Below are 21,982 nucleotides of genomic sequence, written 5' to 3' on the forward strand. Positions count from 1 at the left end.
ATTTTCAAAGGTTAAGAGGCAGGATAAAACGAAATCAACTGATGAACAGATTCGATCTCAAATAAAAAACATGAAGCTTCATTGAGATTACTCTTTTTCATACATCTAGCTGAAAAATTGAGATGTGTGTCATATTATCAAGTACCATCCTGTTGATATGGAGCATTTGCAACAGGAGGGATCAGAGAAGTCGTGCTACAACAACAGACCTTTAAAACCAACGTCTTCTACTAATTACAATAGGAACTACAATTTGCATACTAGTCTACAGTTTCAGTAGGAAGGTGACAGTGGCCAAATTGTTAATGACACAGACTGACAACCTGGGTGTGCCAAGTTCAAATCCAGTTTTAAATTAACACTTTCACTTAAGGATGTTGGTAACCTTCATGTGATTCCTTCCCTATGTACCCATTGTCTTTCTAGAAAAAATTCTAACTATAAAAGACAGGGAAACTAATACCAACAATAATTATCTGCTCCATTCAAAATGAATGATGCTAAACAACAACAGTCATAGCAGATGGCATTTAAGTGTGTGTCAACTCCAGACTGAGATGATGCAGAGGAAAATCAAGTATATCTTATAAAAAAAAAATCACTGTTCATCTTGAATTGAAAGCCATGTTTAATTTCAAAAGAGTTTCCGATGGGGAGCTATTCTGTATAAATCCTGGAGATGAAGAGTTTTCAATGGGTCGCTGTTCTATATAAGTCTCAGACTTTAAAGTTTTGCAAGCAAAAGCCAAAGATCTTTCTCGTGTTGACACAAAAAAAATTATGTGCTGAAATGTTGAAAGATTCAATATTTTTATGGAGCAATTCTGGATTCTGATTGGTTGCTAGCAGAACATGGCTCCATTCGATTGGTCAGTAACTATCACCAGTGTCTATAAGTAGAACCTTCCAACTTTCTGTAATCATACCCCCATTATATTAAAAATATTGCAAAAATTCATGTTTTGATACCTTCCCCTTTTCTTAATATTAGCTTTAATTTCTCATCATTGATTAAAACAAGTTATTTTTCTTTTTAAAGAGTTACAAAAAGACTGACCTCACCGACATCAAACAGTGGCTTTACTTTATATGTATACGATTCCACATACTCGAGTAGACACAGCAAATAACTGAAGAAAGAAAAAAGAAAATTAGCTGCAAAGGAGGTAATCAAGAGAAACAAATGCAACTCTTGCATATTAAATTCATAACTTAAAAATAACTTTCCGCTTGAGCATTAATTAAATGCTCAAGCGGAAAGTTATTTTTAAGTTATTCAAAAATCACACTCATCTATAAAAAGTTAAATATTTATGATACCTAACTTTGAATTTACAAGATGCAAAAAAAAAAAAAAAATTTTATATGGCAACTAATTATGAGTGTCAGTTTTAAAACTCACAGTATGAAAATAATTGATCAAATACAAACTGTATGGAATACAACAAAGCATTAAATATGTTAAAACCCTATTTGTATGTAATTACAATAATAAAAAATATCAATTTAAATAAATTATGATAAAACATGTAAAAAAAGATATTTAAGCATGCTCTTGCCTCATATAAACTTTCAATAAAAAAAGTAACGCATTAAACTTACTCCCTGTAGGCTGAAGCTTTCCTTTCTTTGGGAATATCAAAAAACTGATCAAATGTCGAGAGATAAGAGATGTAATCGATTTTCTGAAAAAGAAAATGCAGAAAAATTCAAAAGTTTCAGAAAATATTTATCAGAATCCATAGAATTTTGTGAAGATGTAAAACTAAATACTTTTCACTATGATGTGACATAATTTTAGGTTTAGAAAATTGCAGGTTAGAAAAAAATTCAGAAATACAAATAATTTAAAACTCATCTTTTGCTTTTTGGGTTTTACAGCATGTCAACCATCACTGAGAGATTTTATGTGAAACCTTATGTTTTGTACATATTTGGTTTGTAAACAAAATAGTTATAAATGATGGTTTCTAATTAGCCCATAGATGTAGTTCTGACAGGTACTACAACTTCAGTTCAGAGTTGATCTGAGAGTAGAAATGATGGCAATTGGGGCCTCACCACTGATTGCAGTTTTAAGTCATCCAGGATAATGAGTGGACTTGAGAAATAGGTTAGGCAGAAAAATAATCTACAAAGGTCTTTATAATTTAAAGTTCAGATTAGTTTTAGTTATTTGTGACGTAAATTGTCTATTCTACCAGAGACAGTTTGATATCATACCCAGGACCGATTCTATTTAACCCAAAGATGGGATTCTTTCAAGTGAACCTTGGACCGAAGAGGTGATTTCACAGCTCCTAAACTGAAACCTCTAAATTGGGATTTAGCTTAATTTATACATATAATAAATAGATAAGGATACTCATTTGGTAACCGTAGATAAATTCATTTTATGTTCCTCAAGTTTTGAGATGAGGATTAATAATTTGTATTATTTAGATTATTCAGACTACTGTTCTCATCTTATCTGTTATTCATACAATGTTTTAGTCAATGTAACTTCTGACTTTCTTCAGCTGAATCTTGTTGAATGTGGATTAAATAAAGGGTTCCATTTAAAATTACCTGAACATTCCTATGTTCAACACGATACACCTGAAGAAGTTCGAAGGTTACATCGACTAAAATGTTGGGCAAATAACACACAAGATAAGAAAAGTAATCCAAATAATCTAAATATGAAATTTATTTTATTTTTTTCCCAAGAAGCAACTTATTTCATCCCCTCTCTCCTACAATCTATACTTATGAGATTCAGGTGTGAGAGCAGAAGTTTCTTTAGTTCCTACATTTTTCTGGGCATCACCATCGCATAGGTCTTCTCATGTTTACTATTCTCCTAAAATATTTAATTCAAAAACTTTGTAATATAAGAGTTTTAACAAAAAAAAAAATTCAATAAAAACAATTGCATTACTTACATCAACTCCTTTCAAATTAACAAACTTTTCATAACATTCATGAAGATCTAAATATTTGCCATAGCCTTCTTCATCTGTGAATTCCACCATATCTGAAAAAAAAAAAAAAAAGAAAATCTATTTGAAATGCCATTAAAAATAACAGGTCAATATATAAACATAAATGTGGAAAAAAAAAATCAAGAGTTACATTTTTTTTTTCTGTGAATATCATTAAGTACCTTTAAAAAAAAAGACACATGTAGCCCAAATTCTATTCTTCAATTAGAAAATTGGTTTTATTATTTTTCACAAAACATACAATTAAAAAATTGTTTTCCCTTTATGGTTATATAAAAACAGATTCTAACATTAAAAACTCCAAATCAGAAGAAACCAAACCCTATGATGCCCGAGGATGAGAGTTAACCCCCCTTGCTTCATATCTTTGTTTTTTCCATATATTTTGAAAGACTAAAAATTTAACACATAAATTATATGACATTTCCTAAATACTTATTAATATATAAAAAAATGCACATTAATAACTTTTTGTTAATTTCAGAATTGCCAATACCAGCATATCTTTTAATAAACAAACTTACTTTATACGATAAGACCCCCATCACCATATATCACCATATACACGAGCATGGAGAGTTGCCCAGAATTGAATGAGGATCAATGAATGTTCCACACTTCCAATACTTTCATTGTCATTGCAATCAGTGAAATTGCCCATTTTTTCAACCAAATAAATTGATTGCCTATTCCAGTCAGAAATCCACTGTGGTATACCAGGAGGAAGCTCACATGCCTCCCCATAGTAACTTCATCCACAATCAATTGTAGTCTATATTGCACTGTAGAAAACCTACTGTTGATTTTATGCAATTATTTCTTATATAATGGCTTCAATATAAAATGCAAATGTCAAGTATACTCTACTTACGCTCTCCATAAAAACATATATTTTGAACGCACCCCTGTCTTATCAAAGAACCTACTGCTAATTTTATATGCCAGGCTCTTCTGTGTGTGCAGTGATAAAATTTCTCAAATGCACTGGTGATGTTAGGTTGTATAGAAGTGTTAACTTTGTTCAAAATCAAACTGCTCCCGTTTTAAGCAGATTTTTTTAATTCTTGCTATTATGGAATATATTCCGATACAAAACCTATCTAAGAATACTTCCAGGCACATAAAGTATATTTGTATGAAATTGCATAAAAATCGGCCTAGCTGTTTTGGAGTCTATACAGAATGAACACACACACATACAAATTGCCATGTCATATATATATGTATATTCTAGAAGTACATTACCAAAGGTTAAGTACTTGGATAATTATATTTTATTTTTATCAATGGCAAAATAATATCGTGGCTTTCTCCACAGAACAATTATTTACGTTGATTTTAATGTGTCATTGCTCAAGGTTATCTTTGATCAAGTCATTCCAAGTTTTTCTTAGTATGTCTTTTCCTTACTTACTCTCAATTAAAATGTGCATACATCTGCTTATCACACCAAATGCAATACAAACTTGACTCCAATCTGGACACCATTATCATCCTCAATAATAGGGAGTCAGAAGCAAATCTTATCAAGACACACATTACAAATCTACTAACAAACATTCCACTACATTCTTAGAAAGACAAGAGCTTAGCATTCACTCGTATGTTACATGGCAATATGGTCAGTCAGCAAAATTTTTATAATTAAAAAGCATTTACATGTTATTTTTACTCCAATCAGGATTCATTATCTATTATATAAATCTCACTTGTCTGTTTAAATGTATGTGTGTATGTATGTTTGTAAGTCTGCCTACAACTTTCAACAGAGGCAACAAATTTTCACGAGATCAGTATCCTTTTGAAGTTTGACCCTTCGGACAACAAATATTGCAAAATGGGCCAAAAAAATTAATTCCTTCACCCTCAACTGGGCAGTTTTCTACAAGGAGGGTCGGTTTTTTTTTTGGTGACATTTTTGCAAGTAATTCAAACCTCACATCACCAACGTTGCATAAAAGACGTTATTTCAATCATCCATGACATCACAATTGCGGTAGGCGCGCCGTTTTTTTACCTCTTTTTCCTCTAGTGCGTAACAGGTTCAAGCCTGCTTACTACTCCTATTTTTTTTTTTGTGTGCTCGCAATTTTTGTTTTTTTTTTACTCAACCAACACCCTTACACTCACCTCCACTTTCTTTTCCGTCTTCGCGTCACAGGTTCGAGCCTGCCTGCCTACTACAACTTTTTTTAATGTTTTTTTTGTTCAACACATACGTACAAACACCCAAGCAACAAGGCTAGTCATAAATAAATTTGTGAATTTAGCCGAATAAATCAACTGATCATTAAAATTTTGACATCAGATATTTTTTTTAAATATTTTATCGATACAGTTATCTATATGCCTATAAAGATTCATAAGTTTGTGAAAATTGTTGAACTTTATGAAAGTTTTAAATTTAAATGTACTAAGTACATGCGTTTGTTTTTTAGTGTTAAAAAAAATATATAACAAATAATAGGTACTTGTGCACTTATGCTACCATGCTGAAATAATAACATTATTTAGAAACCCATTCTTAACATGGGGAAAGAAGGGTGTTTTGTTAACTATTCTGTACTTTCACCTAACAATTAAATAAAATATATCGTGAAACTTGAATTTATTTTTAACTCATTGTCAAGACCATTTTTTCGTATCTGTAAAACAAACCCTTTTTTTTTTTAACTGAAGATATCTAAATAATAATAATTTCATTGTGATGCATTTTGTAAATTTTTACCTTATTTCTACCTTAACATTTTTCTTTAATATGACTATCTCTTAAGGTTTTCGGGTATGCTGAAAACGAATGTTGCATTTAAATTTTCCACAAATAAGTAGCTTTCCAGATATTAAACAATGTCATTTCTTATGTTATTGCTGGTGGCCATCTTGGTACATGCGTTTGCACATAATTTCTCAGGGTTACGTTACGTTTGCGCACTTGCATGTACCAAGATAGCCACCAGCGATAACATAAATGACATTGCTTAATATCTGGAAAACTACTTATTTGCAGAAAATTTAAATGCGATATTCGTTTTCAGCATACCCTAAAACATATAAAAGTAATCATTTTACATGTTAAGGTGGAAACAAGGTAAAAAATTACTGTTTTATTTCTTTGTTTACATAGTTGAATTTGCAGTAAAACAGAATAGAAATGACAAAAATTACCATCAACTGGTGAATATATAGTTATTGCTTATCAAGATTCCTGGTATCCTGGTACCGTGAAAGCTACATCAATGATTCATGTAGAGTACGATTTATGGTTGCATCTCAGAAAATAGGGGTATATTTTGGGCCAGATAGAGAGGATTTACAAAATTGAAAATTGGACTCGTCCCAAAATGCATAGTTCTGGTCAACTATGGGAATTTCCATCTTTTACAGAAATCCAAAATCTATAGGATAAAATTTTTGATTTATTACTGAGATTAATTCATATCTACTCAATTTTTTTTTTTTTCTGTGAGGCGAGTAGTAAATACCGGCCATGAATGCTCTTTAGGCATTCAATGGCTACACCTAGATTAAGCTCTCCTCTGGTGAGGAGGCAGGAAAATGCCTATTCTCAATAAAGCTATATTTAAATACCACTATAATACTTAGTTTTGTTCATGAATAGACACCCACTGTATGATACCATACGCCCGTTTAAAAAAAATTGAAATTTGTACATCTGATTTTATCATTCATGGCTTATGGTAAATAGAAACATTAAATTTGACTGCATAATTAGAAAGAACACACAATTTTACATAAGAGTGCCAAGTTTCATGAGAATAGCTCAAAAAATAAATAAATGGTGGCAAAATTACCGAATTTCTTGAAATGTTGAGGTTCATAATTTAGAAAAATGTCCACAGAAAAGCCTAAATTTTGGCTCTTAAAATTCTCATAACTTTTTTTTTTTGCACTTAAAATTCTCATAACTTTTGATGGTATTTGCATAATTCAAACGGTTTTAAGCATCTTTTACATAGTTCTTTTCATGCAAGTTGATAAAATAACAATTATCTAAAAATAAAAAAATCAACTTGTAATGCTAATTTGTTTCATTTGCTTTCAATAATTGTTACATTTTTTTGACTCACCAGCTTTTTATGATGATCATCCATATATAAAAGTTGAAGAAATTTTCACTCTTTAACTCAGATTACCAGGAAGTCTTCAACAGACTATTTTTTCATAGCAGTGTGATTTTTTCTTTTTAATCTTACTACTGCCTGTGAGTTATATTACATTTTTCACTTTACAGAATGTTCTCATACACTTTTTTTGGTTGAAGGAGGGAGGAGTGCATTGATTGGCTATTCCAAAAACTCTTATATTCTGGATCAACTGATAACATTCTAATCCGTAATTTTTAACAGTCACTTTCCTTATTTTTATTTTTTTAATGTTTATGTAGTTTGGATGCATTTCGTGCTTAGTTTTAATAGAGTTTTCATTAAAAAAAAAATCCTATATCAAATATTATCTTCCTTCCAATATTCGTGCATAGACAGATTTTTACCCTCCCTAAACATTTCTTGCCTCTATATATTGATGTAAGGATGCTCTCTCATAGTTATAATAATGATAACATTTAAATGTTAATTATAAATTTAACACAATATTTCTAGCTAACTAAAGAACAAATAAGTAAAAATATTTATATAGAGTTGAGATGTAGGAGCATGAGTTTCCTAGGTTCTGCAATTTTCCTGGGCAATACCCATGCATGTGTATCACTTTATATGTTGGATATAATGAGGCTTTACTCAACAAAATTAAAACTTCTGGGCCCATAACTTCAGTTATACAATTTCTATTTTAGGGTCTGTTCTTTTGCACTTATTAAAAATTCCAACAATGTTGCATTATTATGACTCCCACCCCACAATAGATATTTAATTCTAATATTTGACCTATATTCACTCTTTTTCTTAAATATATATACTTTTTATTTGTTTTACATAAGCATTAATATGTTGCTACACATTCATGAGTATGTTTCGTTCAACCAATTGCAACTAGAGACCTCTTCAGGTGATATTGCTTATAAAAAAAGGATTTAGCAATCACAAAAAAAAATTATCAGAAAGTCACATCACGTGTCATCTTGTATATAATAAAGGAGACGCAATTTTTCCCCTCTGGACGAAACTACCTTAGGATGACAACAACAGATGGCACATAAAAAATTATGTTTACGTCATTAGCTATTACGTTATCTAACCATAGACCGCAATTACATACACATTATTTCATTATATTAAATTAAATTTAGTCCGAGGAGCGCCATGACCCTCATCGTCCTAAACTAAAGAGAAAGTAGCTAAAATTCCACCCTCACTTTACCTTCTACTCTTACAACACCATTTTACACTGAGTTCTTTTATAGTTTTTGCTTCTTCTCCTGAGTGTTAACCGTCATTAACTACAGATTTCTAACACATACACATATTCTTACCCCTTACATCCGACACAAATAATGATTTCTCCCTTTGAAATATCCAGCGCAGCTAATCAGATGAGAAGTATTCATTCTATAATTTCAGCATTCGGTTATTCCACCAAATAAAAGAACAGTTATCAAGTATTAAACACGCCATTTTCGGTACGTACACAATGGTCTTATGTTGTATTTATTATTGACGGATTTGTTCCGCTTAGAAACTATGAACTTATATCATTGATTTGTGAAAAACAACCCATTGACGAAACACATCTTCACCAGCTACGTGATACAACTCCTGTTTACAGTCACTCAGAGTTACAGATAGAGAGATATAGAGAGTGGAAGTGAGAGACAGAGAGTAATAAGCTGTTTTATTTTATTAACGGAACTGAAGTCAATGTTTTTGATTGTAAAACATAAATCATTGACGAAACACATCATGCCCAACTACGTGAAAAAACTCCTGTTTACAGTCACTCAGAGGGAGGAAAAGTTACAGATAGAGAGATACAGAGAGTGAGAGTGAGAGAGACAGAGAGAAATGAGCCGTCTTAATTTTTAATGGAGCTGAGGTCAATGTTTTCGCTTGTAAAACAACCTCTGTGTAGCATACCACTGCATTGTTTTTTCTAAAGAATACAATTGATTAAAGTTTATTTTTACAAGGATGTTTATACATTTACCTAGCATTAAAAAAAATCAAAATTATGAAATGGGAATGAAGTTGTTTTTTTTTTTCTTTAACAAAACTGACTTTGCTTTGACAAAATTGTGTTCGCCATACTGCTGAATTATTTTTTTCTAAATATTAAATTTGAATAAAGTTGAATGCTACAAGGATGTTTATACATTTGTCTAGTGATTAAGCATAAAAATATATATGAAAAAACATGTTAGTATTTTTAACAAATCAAATTTATGCAACAGGAATGAAGTTTTGTTTAATAAAAAAAAAAAAAATTCATCCCAGTTGCATAAATTTGATTGATTTTTAAAAATAATCCACATGTTTTTTCACATATACTTTTATGTTTAGTCACTAGATAAATGTATACACATTCTTGTAGCAATAAACTTTATTCAATTTAATTCTTTATAAAGAATAAGTCAGCACGGAGATTCATCAAAAAAATTAGTTTTGTTTTACATGTTCTTATTGCACGTGTGAGGTTGTGACTTTTTTGGTTTTGTTTGTGTATGCAAAGTTATTTTTGTATTTTTCTTATGACCTGCCAAAGCATAGTATAAACACACCCAACCTCCCTGTGTTAAGAACAGCTTTCGAAATAAACACCTCAACCTCCCTGTGTTAAGAACGGCTTCCGAGGTTGGGAGGTGTTTCTTAAGAAAGCCGTTTTAACATGGGGAGGTTGGGGTTGTTTATAATACGTTGGCACAATGATACTCTGCCCTTTCTTTTATTTTTTCTATTAAAATCATTCCTTTACTTTTATTTTTCTTACTATTTTTAACATCTGTCCGCTCGCGTTTTTTTTTTTTTTTTTGGTTCAATCAGTATAATTAGGCAGTTTCTGTCGTTCGATAAGCGTTGCCCACCGAGAATCACAGAAAAACAGACTTAAAACTGTAGAAGTACCGAAGTTTGACAATCAATACATGTTTATTTTTGTAATATTAAAAGCATTGAACAAAACAAAGTACAATTTTGGGTACTTATGTATTTTTAATACTATGCTGAAATAATATTGCTTTTATTTACGGGAGGGAAGAGTGCTTTGTCAATATTAAAAAAAAATTAGCATGAAACTTGAATTTAATCTGAAAACACTATTTACAAATAGCGCGCTACCAAAAAGGCATAACCAATGTAGAGGATGCATATTTTTTTATAGACTTCTTAAACATATGTATGTCTACGGCTTCACAAACATCACTACATAGGAATGATTTTTGTCTCGCATTTACATTATTTTTGTATGCTGTAAGAAATTTGTAAAAATTATTAGCAGTTTATTTAAAGCTTCTTCTTTGAAATGGTAAAAAGATTAGGATGATAATATTACATTATACTAACATAGTGTTACATACAGGGAGGTTAAAGCTGTGGTGAGCGTTGGAGGTACATATTATTATTATACGTATTAAAAAAATAAAACTGATTAAGCTATTTTGGCAGTACAGACCTTAGTAATTTAATATTTGGCCAACAACAAAAATAACATCCATATTTGAAATTTTTACACGGGGAGTGGGGGGGGGTATGCTACCACTGCACAATGCCAGTTAACGGGCCCTGCTAGTTAAGAATAAAAAAGATAACAGTCTTTAATATATGTGAAGAAGATGGGGAAAAAGGGTGGGGGCGAGTAAGGTTTGTATAGAAATAGAAAAGAGAAACAGGAAAAAAGAAATAAAAGATGGAAAGAAAAAAGGGAGAGAGAAGGGAAAGATTGTAAGTAAAAACAATAATATCAATTTAAAAAGATATACATAATATATAAAAACACACTACTTATATATATGTGTGTGTGTGTGTGTGTGTGTGTGTGTTAGACGATACTAACTTTCGTACATAGTTTGTGAGCTCATTAAATACTAAACAAAATGCCATACTAATTATATTACTACAGAATAAAAATCAAATAACATAACTGACCTTGAGTTTGCTCAGAAGGATTATCACGGAATTTGCCTAATTCTTCAAACTCTACAGACATTGGCACATTGATCTGAAATAATAAGGAAACACAAAAATGAGTGAAATCAAAATATTTACATAACACAAAAAAATGGATTTAAATGAGATAATAAACAAACAATTTAAATGAGAGAATATAATCAAAGAGAATTAAAGGTGATCCATATGAAAAGTTAAACAGCCAACAATTCAACAAACAAATTTATCCTGCTCTACAGTTCAAAGATATAGAAAGCTACTGCAACCAAAACTATACGGACTTTCACAAGCATATGCCTCCTCTAACAGATTTTGTAATAACAGTAGTTTGGATAGAGTGCAGAACACAAACCTGCATGCCCATCACAAAAAAATGCCTAAATGTTGATACTAATAATATGAAGAACATGGTGATGGTTTGTGAGAAACGCTGTCGAAAGAATGAACCAACGTAACTCGATAAGGCTTTGGATAGAAATTCTCTAAAGAAAGCAAACAAGAGGACAGCCAAATCAAATAGGTAGATGCAACCTTCTTGAGTTGAAACCTTCAGGATTAATCTGGGAAGCTATTAAGAAAGCTGTGGAGGATCTATGAATGTGGACGAAAATCAAGGATGTCCTCAGTTCTATCCGGAGTTAAGTTATCTGAGGATTGCGCACAAGATCAAAATAAAACAGAACAATGAATATGAAAAATGACAATTGTCAAACAGAAAATAAAAATATTACATCCATAAATGCTTTATTCATTTTTTTTAAGTGATAAATTGCATTCCACACAAAAATATTGACACAAAAATGAAAAATATATTTAATATACACACCTTCAAAGAGTATTTAAAATATAAAATTCATAATCCAAATTAAAATAAAAAATAAAAATGTCACAAGTAAACCATACATCTACCATCTCTGCATCTGCAAATAGGGTTTTGTTTTTGTTTTAATAACTAGAATTATGGGCCCTATGGATCCAAATTCTAGTATTCCAATTCTATTGATAATGTTTACCAATTTAATTTTTCATTTTATTACCACTTATGTCCGAATTTGATGTAAATCATAAACTTATGACGTCACACTAAAGCTATCATTATTTTGCTAAGGTTATGCTTAAAGAAACTTGTTTAAAAGAAATATTGATTTGACAAGAATATATACTAACCTCTCCAGGATGTTTCCGATGGAAATCTTTTATCGTTTTGAGTCGAGCATAAAATTCTGCAAATTCATTTGGACCAGAAAGAGCTGCAACTTCTTCCTTCCTCAACCTTGACAAAAAAATAAAAAGATTCAAATGAATAAATAACAAAACCATAATCAAAGGAGTAAAAACTGCATTATCCCTTATATCTTATATTTAATAGATTTTGTCTGTCCGTCAATTACAAAATTTGTGTCAGTCACAATTTTTTTGTAATGCAGAATTTGTTTCATTTAATAGTTCAAAACAATTTATTTTACTTTATGTATTGGCATTAAAAACACTAATATTCGATAAATACTAGAGTTTAGACTCATAGGGTTCATGATTCTAGTAAAAAAAGTTGTATTTCTGTCTGTGTATTTAGATGAAACTCAGAAACTATTAAAAGATATACTTACAAACCTTACACATTCACTATCATCTCAAGCAGATTACGGTAAAAAAATATATTGTAATTTTCATTCACTTGTGATCACCAGAAACCAAATTAGTGCTGGGTTGTTGTTACAACAGCATTAACCCTAACTGGGTTGGACGAGTTTCTTCTCTAGTCTACACTACATCTTGAATTATAACAGCCCATGCAGGAGTTAGTTCTCCATCTAGATAATGAGCCATGTGTCCAAAACCATTGAAGAGGTCATTGCAACAGAACAGATGACAGACTTAAAATTGAGGTGTTGGCAGAAACCAACAGTTGGGAGACAGTTTGCCAGCAATGCAGTGGAGGCAATCAGAGTCAAAGACATTTATCTTCTGCAAATTGGCCAGGTACCACAGTCGTACAGAAAGATCGATCGAATAACATATTGGTAAATACAGATTTGATAGCTTTGGAGAACACAATTATGAATGCCGTCAATACTGTAGTTGAAAAGAGATAAGGCTAATACTTTTGTAATTTGAACAGTTTCTTATCTCCCTTTTTTTCTGTAAGGGTAGGATGATTGCTTCACTTCAAGTCATCAGAGATGAACTTGGTCATCCATAATAAACTGAAGGCAAAATGTACCCATGCAGCAAATGTCACTGGTATAGCTGTGTATACTTCAGCAGGAATCACATCCTCTCAAGGAGTCTTCTTATTATACAGTCAGCATAGAACTTGCTGTATTTCCTCTACTGTTCACATAACTGTGTTGCAGTCATATTCCTTCTCAGACAGTTCACCATCGATTATGTCATTGAAAGTGAGCAATTGAAGAATTCGGTAAAGCATTCTTTCCATCACACAAGTCGTCAAATTAGATTAGTGATCACTGTACTGTTCTAGGCACGACGCATTTTGCTTATCCCCAAAATTTCCTTAAGATGCTTGCTTCATTATTTGATAACGTTCACATGTGTATCTAAGACTTGGTAATCCAACACCTTTGTAGTGCTTTCCATCCTCACCCTCTCTGTAAATTCTATCATTAACTGTTAAATACATCCATGCTGCTTCCATCATCAAACTTGAGCAGCCTCCAATCCATCTCCGGTTACAATATCAGGTTGGAGAAAAGCAAACTAATTTTTAAGTTCTAGTTTATACTCATCCTCAGCAGCTGACTTCTGATTGGCCGCTTTGCAAATGTAGGTGTGCACCAAGAGGTGCATGATCAGAGCCATGTTTTCTGTCTGTATCAATTCCTTGATATGCCAGTTGCGCAGATCAGAATATATTTGATTAGATATGTGGCCATTATTGGAACATCATATCACAAGATGTCTGCATGGATGCTGTGAGCAAATATTTGTGATGACCACATGATTTGCAGTAGCAAATATGACAACGAGTCATCGTTCTCACAACACATGCCCAAATCAAAATGTTCCTGCATATGCCTTGAGGTTTCATCTACCAGTCCTGTTTGATCATTCCAATCACCCACAACTATCTAACAATCACCAGCAGGATATGATATACAGATGATTGGAGATCATGTTAGAACCGATTTTTATCCTCTTCAACAGTGTTATACTGACCAGGTTCAATGTTGCTTACCTTTGGTGATCTACATAAAGCATTTATTATTTCCAAATAGTCACTCATCTGATACTGACCAAGCACAGTATTGCTTAACTTTGGTGATATACATAGAGTACTTGGTATTCACAAATGGTCACCCATCTCATACTGACCAAGCACAATTACTTTTGTTTTCTTTCTATTATTGTGGTCATAAAGAAAAACAAAATTCCTATAAAGAACAATCTCCTTTTACTTTTCAGGAATGAATAACTCCCATTGTTTATTTCTTTTGTTTATAAATTGATTCTTACATGCAGTGACAATCTTTGTAGATTTTAGTAGAAAATAACTTTTTTAAGCTAAACAAGTTCCGACTTTTACTTTTTACATATTGGAGCAACTGAAAAAGTTTGCTCATGAAGTAGAAAGCGAGTTGGAGGGAGAGATATGTTCAACAAATCACATCATAGATTGAATTTTAAAACATTGCTTAACGTTACTGTAGATAACAGGAAATATTTTAAAAGAAATATAAGTTACGAAAATAGAAAATATAAGCACATAAACTTATTGTTAGTATTAACTCATTATCCGTCATATGTATTTTCTTCCAGAATAAACTCCATATTTGCATTCTTCATTAATCTAACCACATCCTAATAGTAATTTCACGTGCTTATATTTTCTAATATTAAATTATTTTTCATGCAAATACATCTACCAAGTAAACCAAAATCAACTGTTTTGGATGAATTCTTTTAAAATCTTTTATGTCGTAAAAAGTAATGTTAACAAAAAACAATTTTACTATTACTATTAACTATTTTCTTATTTAAGATTCCAGGTAACGCTGGTCGACTTGTTAGTTATAATAAAAAAAAAAGTAAATCAGTTTTCACTGCTAAGGATTTTCATGAAAGTTAAATAAATCTAAGATGACTAGAAGAATCCCAAACAGTATGAGGTAGTAAAAGGTAGAGAGGCATAGAAATCAAAAGCTCCGATTGGTTGAACACAATCACATGTTAATTTAGAGGGATTTTGAAAAAGTAAAAGAAGTTGAGGAAATACAAAACCATGTGGAATGGCCACCTCAAGTGGGAAATGATTTTTCATCGTCATCAGGTCAATCCAGTTACTAAGAATAAAATTAGGTGTTTAGATAGTCTATACATGAAAAAAAAAAAAATGCTTTTACAAAAATTATTGCACAAATAACTGTTCTTACCCATCTTTATCTTCGTACAAGTCCTTTAATTCATTTGTGCACTCAACTGAACGATCCAACAGGAGTTTCAGCCGTTGATCTGAATTGATTTGTTCACGAGGCTGATAAGAAAAAACAAAAATTAAAAACAATAGAATTTCAGATTTATAAATCCATTAAAAAAAAAAAAAAAAAAAAAACTGTTCACACACTAATCATAATTGTCACTTAATATATATCTCATGTCATAATCATAATTGTCACTTAATGTATATCTCATGTCATAATCATAATTGTCACTTAATGTATATCTCATGTCATAATCATAATTGTCACTTAATGTATATCTCATGTCATAATCATAATTGTCACTTAATGTATATCTCATGTCATAATCATAATTGTCACTTAATGTATATCTCATGTCATAATCATAATTGTCACTTAATGTATATCTCATGTCATAATCATAATTGTCACTTAATGTATATCTCATGTCATAATCATAATTGTCACTTAATGTATATCTCAAGTATAATCATAATTGTCACTTAATGTATATCTCAAGTCATAATCATAATTGTCACTTAATGTATATCTCAAGTCATAATCATAATTGTCACTTAATGTACATCTCATGGTGCACAATAAAATAGAATGGAATTGATCTCAACTTTATCAAATTGGAATTAAAGCACTTTGATTTCTAATTGTGAAAGCAATGAAAACGCACATTAGCAAGGCTTGGATTGCCACTGTAGAAAAGAGATCAGTTTAAGCACAAGTATTTACTTCACTTTCAAGTTAGACAAGTTCAGGTGTGGGTTTGATGAAAATGTTTCTGTGAAACAAACGGATTTGAACTCGAAACAACCAGGTTTTCAGTTTGTGGTGTTAATCACAACCATCATTATTTCAGTTATTTAGTTGCAAATTAAATGACAGTTTCATCAACTTTATTTCACATCTTTGCTCTACCAAAAACAGAAAAAACAAAAAATTGACATCACAGATCAAGAAAAAAAAATGTAGCATAGCACTTGTAAATTGGAATGGTCATGCCACACATCTTGTGTTGAAATCTTTTCCCCAACTGCATTAGTTGGTATTTTCTATCCAACTGACCAGAAAGCAAGAAACGCTCTAAGTAGTTTAACAAAAGTATATCCTATACAAAGTATTTTCATTGAATAAAAGATCAATTATTTCATATAAGGTGATAGTGAGACTCGCATAACTTACATTGGAGAGAAATTCCTCAACATCTAATTGCTAAACCACTGAGAAATTATATTGTTTCAAAATCTAAACTTTCAGATAACATGAAAAGGAGACGTTTTTTCTAGCAACTATTACCATTGTAGAGCTACTCAGCTTTGAGAAGCATTACCTTAAAATAGAAAGAAGATTGGATAGAGCCTGCACTAGCATTATGAGAATGATTTTGAATCTCACATGATGCAATTGTATGCAAACTTTTGTTCAGTATAACATATCATGGATGAATATAAAGTCAGATTCGCATGGCATTTCTGTAAAGTTAAAGACTAGATTGTTGGTGAAACTCCTAAGCAAAAGGAACAGCCAGAAAAAGGTGATAAGCCAAGCATCTGACTTGATTAACAATAAAACTGAATGGTCAGTTGTTGAAACCATATAATGATCGATCAGATTAAAAGACATTACAATTAAAACGAAAATAATTTTTTTCTTTTTCAGATTATTAAAGCATCATTTATATTTTCCGTAATATTCTCACCTATGCTGACCAGAAAACAACCTTATTTAGTCAACAGAAAGGGAACTATCTTCTATCATGATAGTGCTCGTGTTCACGCAGCACTACTGATTAAAAAGGAAAATTTGGTTGCAAAATTATACTCCTGACCTAACTCCTTTGGATTATCATTTATTTGGAAATTTGAAGATTACAAAATCATTTAGATGGCCTTAGGTTAACATCATGACAGGACAGTGAACAAGAATTAGATTCATATTTTACATCAAAACCTAAATAATGTTACAAGAGAGGCATTTATAAGCTTATTAACAAAAGCAATCAAGTCATAGAGAGCAATGGTTGCTATTGTTATGTATAAAGATTTTCAAAAACACACATTTTTCATTTTCAAAAGGCAATTTTATATCAACAAAAACTTTTGCACCAACCTAATATATAATTGGCAATTGGAGAAAGAAAAAAAAAACTAAAAAGATTACATTTTAGGTCAATTAGTCCATATCAGTTGATATTTATGAACAACCCAGACTTTAGTTTACACTGGGAACATTCACTACTAAAGATCGGAAGGAAAATAAACTGGATCTAAAGTGTGTTACGATTTTTTTTTATATATATAGTTATATCAGGTCACAGTGACCTAGTCTTCTGGTAACAGGTTGCACACACCTCTGTAGATTATATATGTGTGTAGTTAAAGATCTCAATGATGTTTTCCTGGGATGAGCTGTAACTAACTGAAAACTGCTCTTTATAAAAGGTAAAATGGATTTGACTGAATTTGTTGAGTATTTACTTCTGGTTTTGATATCTAATTATTGGGGTTGATGATGGGAGACAACACAATAACTTGTAGTAGAAAAGGCAATATCTAAATAATAACAAAGTCTATCCATACATAAATATATTGATTTTATTTACAATCTGTACAGAATTAATAAGAGTTCAAAGTGTCTACACAAAGTGTCATTTTATCTATATATTTCTGTACTTGTGTGAGCGAGTTTGTGAAATTGTGTGTAAGCTTACACGTTTTATAAGTTTACAAGTATAGTGGAACCCCAGGATACAGCATTAAAAATTAGTAACAAAATACAGTACAGTATATAACATGTATATAATCAAATAACATTATAAATAACACTGTAAGGCGGGGCAAATACCGTAAGCAGGGGCCTGAAAAACATTGTGTTCCACATCGTAACTTGAAAAACCGTATTCTGGGATTCTACTTTCCATGATTGTGTCTAGTGTCATCTGCTGAGAACCTATGCTCTTGCAGATAAGGCTAGATTTAGTTTGCCCACATGAAATCTGCGGAATCATCGGGTGGACTGATAATGGTTCATGTGTCAAGTTCACTCTCTTACTGTTGAATTTGCTTGCATCAATACTAGCAGACGTTCAACTCCTACAACAATTCTTTGGTTGGCTGAACTTCAGTTGCGGTAACCAATCACGATTCAGTATTTTAGAATTGACCAATCAGTACCACATATTTCAAACAATAAAAATCGAAAAGACTCGAGTTAGTGCACAATTTTGGTTTTATTTTTTATTTGTTTTTTTTACCTGCAACTTTATTGTATAAATGTGTGCCATTATATGTTTATTCGATTTGCTTTGCATAGTGTAGTAGCGTAGGAGTTAAATAGTATTTATTATTCAAAAATGATGCCCAAACTCGTGGATACTAACATTATCAAAAGCCCAAACTCGTGGATACTAACATTATCAAAAGCCCAAACTCGTGGATACTAACATTATCAAAAGCCCAAACTCGTGGATACTAACATTATCAAAAGCCCACACTCGTGGATACTAACATTATCAAAAGCCCACACTCGTGGATACTAACATTATCAAAAGCCCACACTCGTGGATACTAACATTATCAAAAGCCCAAACTCGTGGATACTAACATTATCAAAAGCCCAAACTCGTGGATACTAACATTATCAAAAGCCCAAACTCGTGGATACTAACATTATCAAAAGCCCAAACTCGTGGATACTAACATTATCAAAAGCCCAAACTCGTGGATACTAACATTATCAAAAGCCCAAACTCGTGGATACTAACATTATCAAAAGCCCAAACTCGTGGATACTAACATTATCAAAAGCCCAAACTCGTGGATACTAACATTATCAAAAGCCCACACTCGTGGATACTAACATTATCAAAAGCCCACACTCGTGGATACTAACATTATCAAAAGTCCAAACTCGTGGATACTAACATTATCAAAAGCCCAAACTCGTGGATACTAACATTATCAAAAGCCCAAACTCGTGGATACTAACATTATCAAAAACCCAAACTCGTGGATACTAACATTATCAAAAGTTCAAAATTATTTTCTTTTCTTTTTTTTTTTTTTATTTAAATAGAAATATATAAAAAGCGGATCAGATTGACTTAGAGAGAAATACCTTGTGGAATTTTTATGGAGGACTTTATTTCTGCTTTATTAACACCATCAAAACAATGGTCTATGTACATATATACGTATATGTAGATAAAAATACATGTATTTAATACGAAAATGTAATTTAGTTCAACAATGATTTCGTTGCTGTTGGGCTGAAGTGTGATCCTGCTTAGTCCTAGAAAGTCGACTGTCCTAGACTTTACCTTTTTTCAAGGAAAAAGGATTAGTTTATTCTTAATCACCTGAAGTGTTCCATACAGAGGAATATCAGCAGGGTTTCTCAGGAATAAGGAATTACAGTGCTTAATATCTGGAAAACTACTTACTTATGGAAGATTTAATTGTAATATTTGTTTTCAACATATGTGAAAACCTAATGGGTCGTCATTTTAAAGGAAAATCTTAAGGTGGAAACCAAGTAAAAATTGACCCAAATTATTTATAAAAAAAAAAAGGTTGTGAAACAGGAATATTTTTTATAAATAATTTTTTAAATAAATTATTTGTATAATTCACTACATGACTTTACTTTGTTTCATTGCATATTTTGACATTTGTTTCATTGCACATTTTGACATTTGTTTCATTGCACATTTTGACATTTGTTTCATTGCACATTTTGACATTTGTTTCATAGCACATTTTGACATTTGTTTCATTGCACATTTTGACATTTGTTTCATTGCACATTTTGACATTGCTCATACAGCCAGGATTTTTTTGTATTGCTCAAAATAAAAAACAAAATGCATGAAAACATTTTCTCAAGTACAACTATACAGTAAAATATAAATTTGTTTCATTGCACATTTTGACATTTGTTTCATTGCACATTTTGACATTTGTTTCATTGCACATTTTGACATTTGTTTCATTGCACATTTTGACATTGCTCATACAGCCAGGATTTTTTTGTATTGCTCAAAATAAAAAACAAAATGCATGAAAACATTTTCTCAAGTACAACTATACAGTAAAATATAAATCGTAACTATTAGTTGGTTATTTTCTATTTCAGTTACTAAAATTTTTTTTATCATAAGTCTAGATCATTAGTTACCCAACTAAGGTATTAAGACCATATGTTAAGATCCTCCTCTGTAAAAGAATTTTATGTAGCATTAGTAATTCACACGAAAAATTTTAGGGTAGGGTCACTGGCTCAGTAAGAAAATTGGTATTAATATAGGTCTTTGTGCTTCTTCCATTCTGCAGCTAGGCGTGACTTGAAGGCATTTACTGAGGGGGCATTCATGGTGTGGGAACTTAGCCCATTTCAAATAAGTATCATTCTACTAGAGAAGAACTGGCCATGGGAGCAGGGATGGTGCTGAATTTACAACTTCGGGCACCAGACAACAGAAGCATATTCCAAGTGCGTGTGGATTAGGGACTTATAAAGAAGCAGGAAAGATTTTGCATCCAGAGTTGTAAACGTCTGCTTGATGGCTCCAAGAATTCAGTTGGCTTTGTTGACTTGGAATTCAACATGCTTAGTGAAGCATAGCCTTCGGTCAATGATTATATCAAGATCCTTCTCCTCATTGGTCTCTTTTAGAGTGCAGCAGCTCCCATCATTATACGTCATGGTGTATGAATGGTTGGGATTGTTATTACCTAGATGCATTATTATACACTGAACTGCATACACATGATGTGCACCCAGGATTGGAGTTGGTTTAAGTAACTCTGCAGACTGGAGTGTTGGGTATCCTGTGAGTCAGTAATGACTTGAAAAATCTTGGTGTCATTAGCAAACATAAGAACGAGACTCTCTAGCATCTCTGGCATATCGACAACGAAAAGGATGAAGAGCAGTCGGCCAAGAACAGAACCCTGTGGCACACCATTAGTCACATTCCCCCAGCCAAAACAAGTTCGATTGACCACGATTTTCTGTTTTTGGTGTGTGAGAAAACTACGAACCCACTGTAGGGTATAACCCCGGATTCCAAAGATACTGAATTGTGTAAGGAGTCACTCATAAGAGAGTGTTAAAGGCCTTAGTGTAATCCATAAAAATAACATCAACTGGTAGATTATGACTCGGTGCCTCTGTCTAGAGTTTTAATGAGATTAGTGACAGTTGACTTGCCAGAAGTAAATCCATGTTGTTCACAAAGTTGTTTTTCTTGAGGTAGTCAGTAATGTCCTCGAATATTAGCCATTCTATGATCTTACAAACAAATGAAGTGAGAGAGACTGGTCTGTAATTGGCCGGGTTGGACTTGTGGCCTTTCTTAAAAATAAGGATTAGAGAGATGCAAGTTTCGGTATTAGTTAAACTATAATAATAAGCCAAAAACTATATGGTCTCCCAACTGAGGCCTTGAATTTTAGGAGAAAAATTAAAAAATTAGCCCCGAAAGGGATGTTTT

General features: G+C 31.9%; 1 protein-coding gene across 1 annotated transcript in view; it reads right to left on the reverse strand.

The window, feature by feature from the left end:
• LOC145292088 (splicing factor 3A subunit 3-like) overlaps window positions 1-21,982 on the reverse strand; it is a gene marked incomplete at its 3' end in the record, with an annotated part of 35,542 nt that overhangs the window by 12,095 nt on the left and 1,465 nt on the right. Inside the window, 6 exon segments of the mRNA XM_080138164.1 lie at window positions 1,058-1,130; window positions 1,603-1,685; window positions 2,925-3,016; window positions 11,039-11,111; window positions 12,227-12,332; window positions 15,451-15,551. Of these exon segments, the coding sequence (XP_079994290.1) occupies window positions 1,058-1,130; window positions 1,603-1,685; window positions 2,925-3,016; window positions 11,039-11,111; window positions 12,227-12,332; window positions 15,451-15,551 (528 nt within the window).

Source organism: Euprymna scolopes, chromosome 13 (assembly GCF_053919585.1).
Source record: "Euprymna scolopes isolate OS-2025 chromosome 13, ASM5391958v1, whole genome shotgun sequence".
Classification (NCBI taxonomy): domain Eukaryota; kingdom Metazoa; phylum Mollusca; class Cephalopoda; order Sepiida; family Sepiolidae; genus Euprymna; species Euprymna scolopes.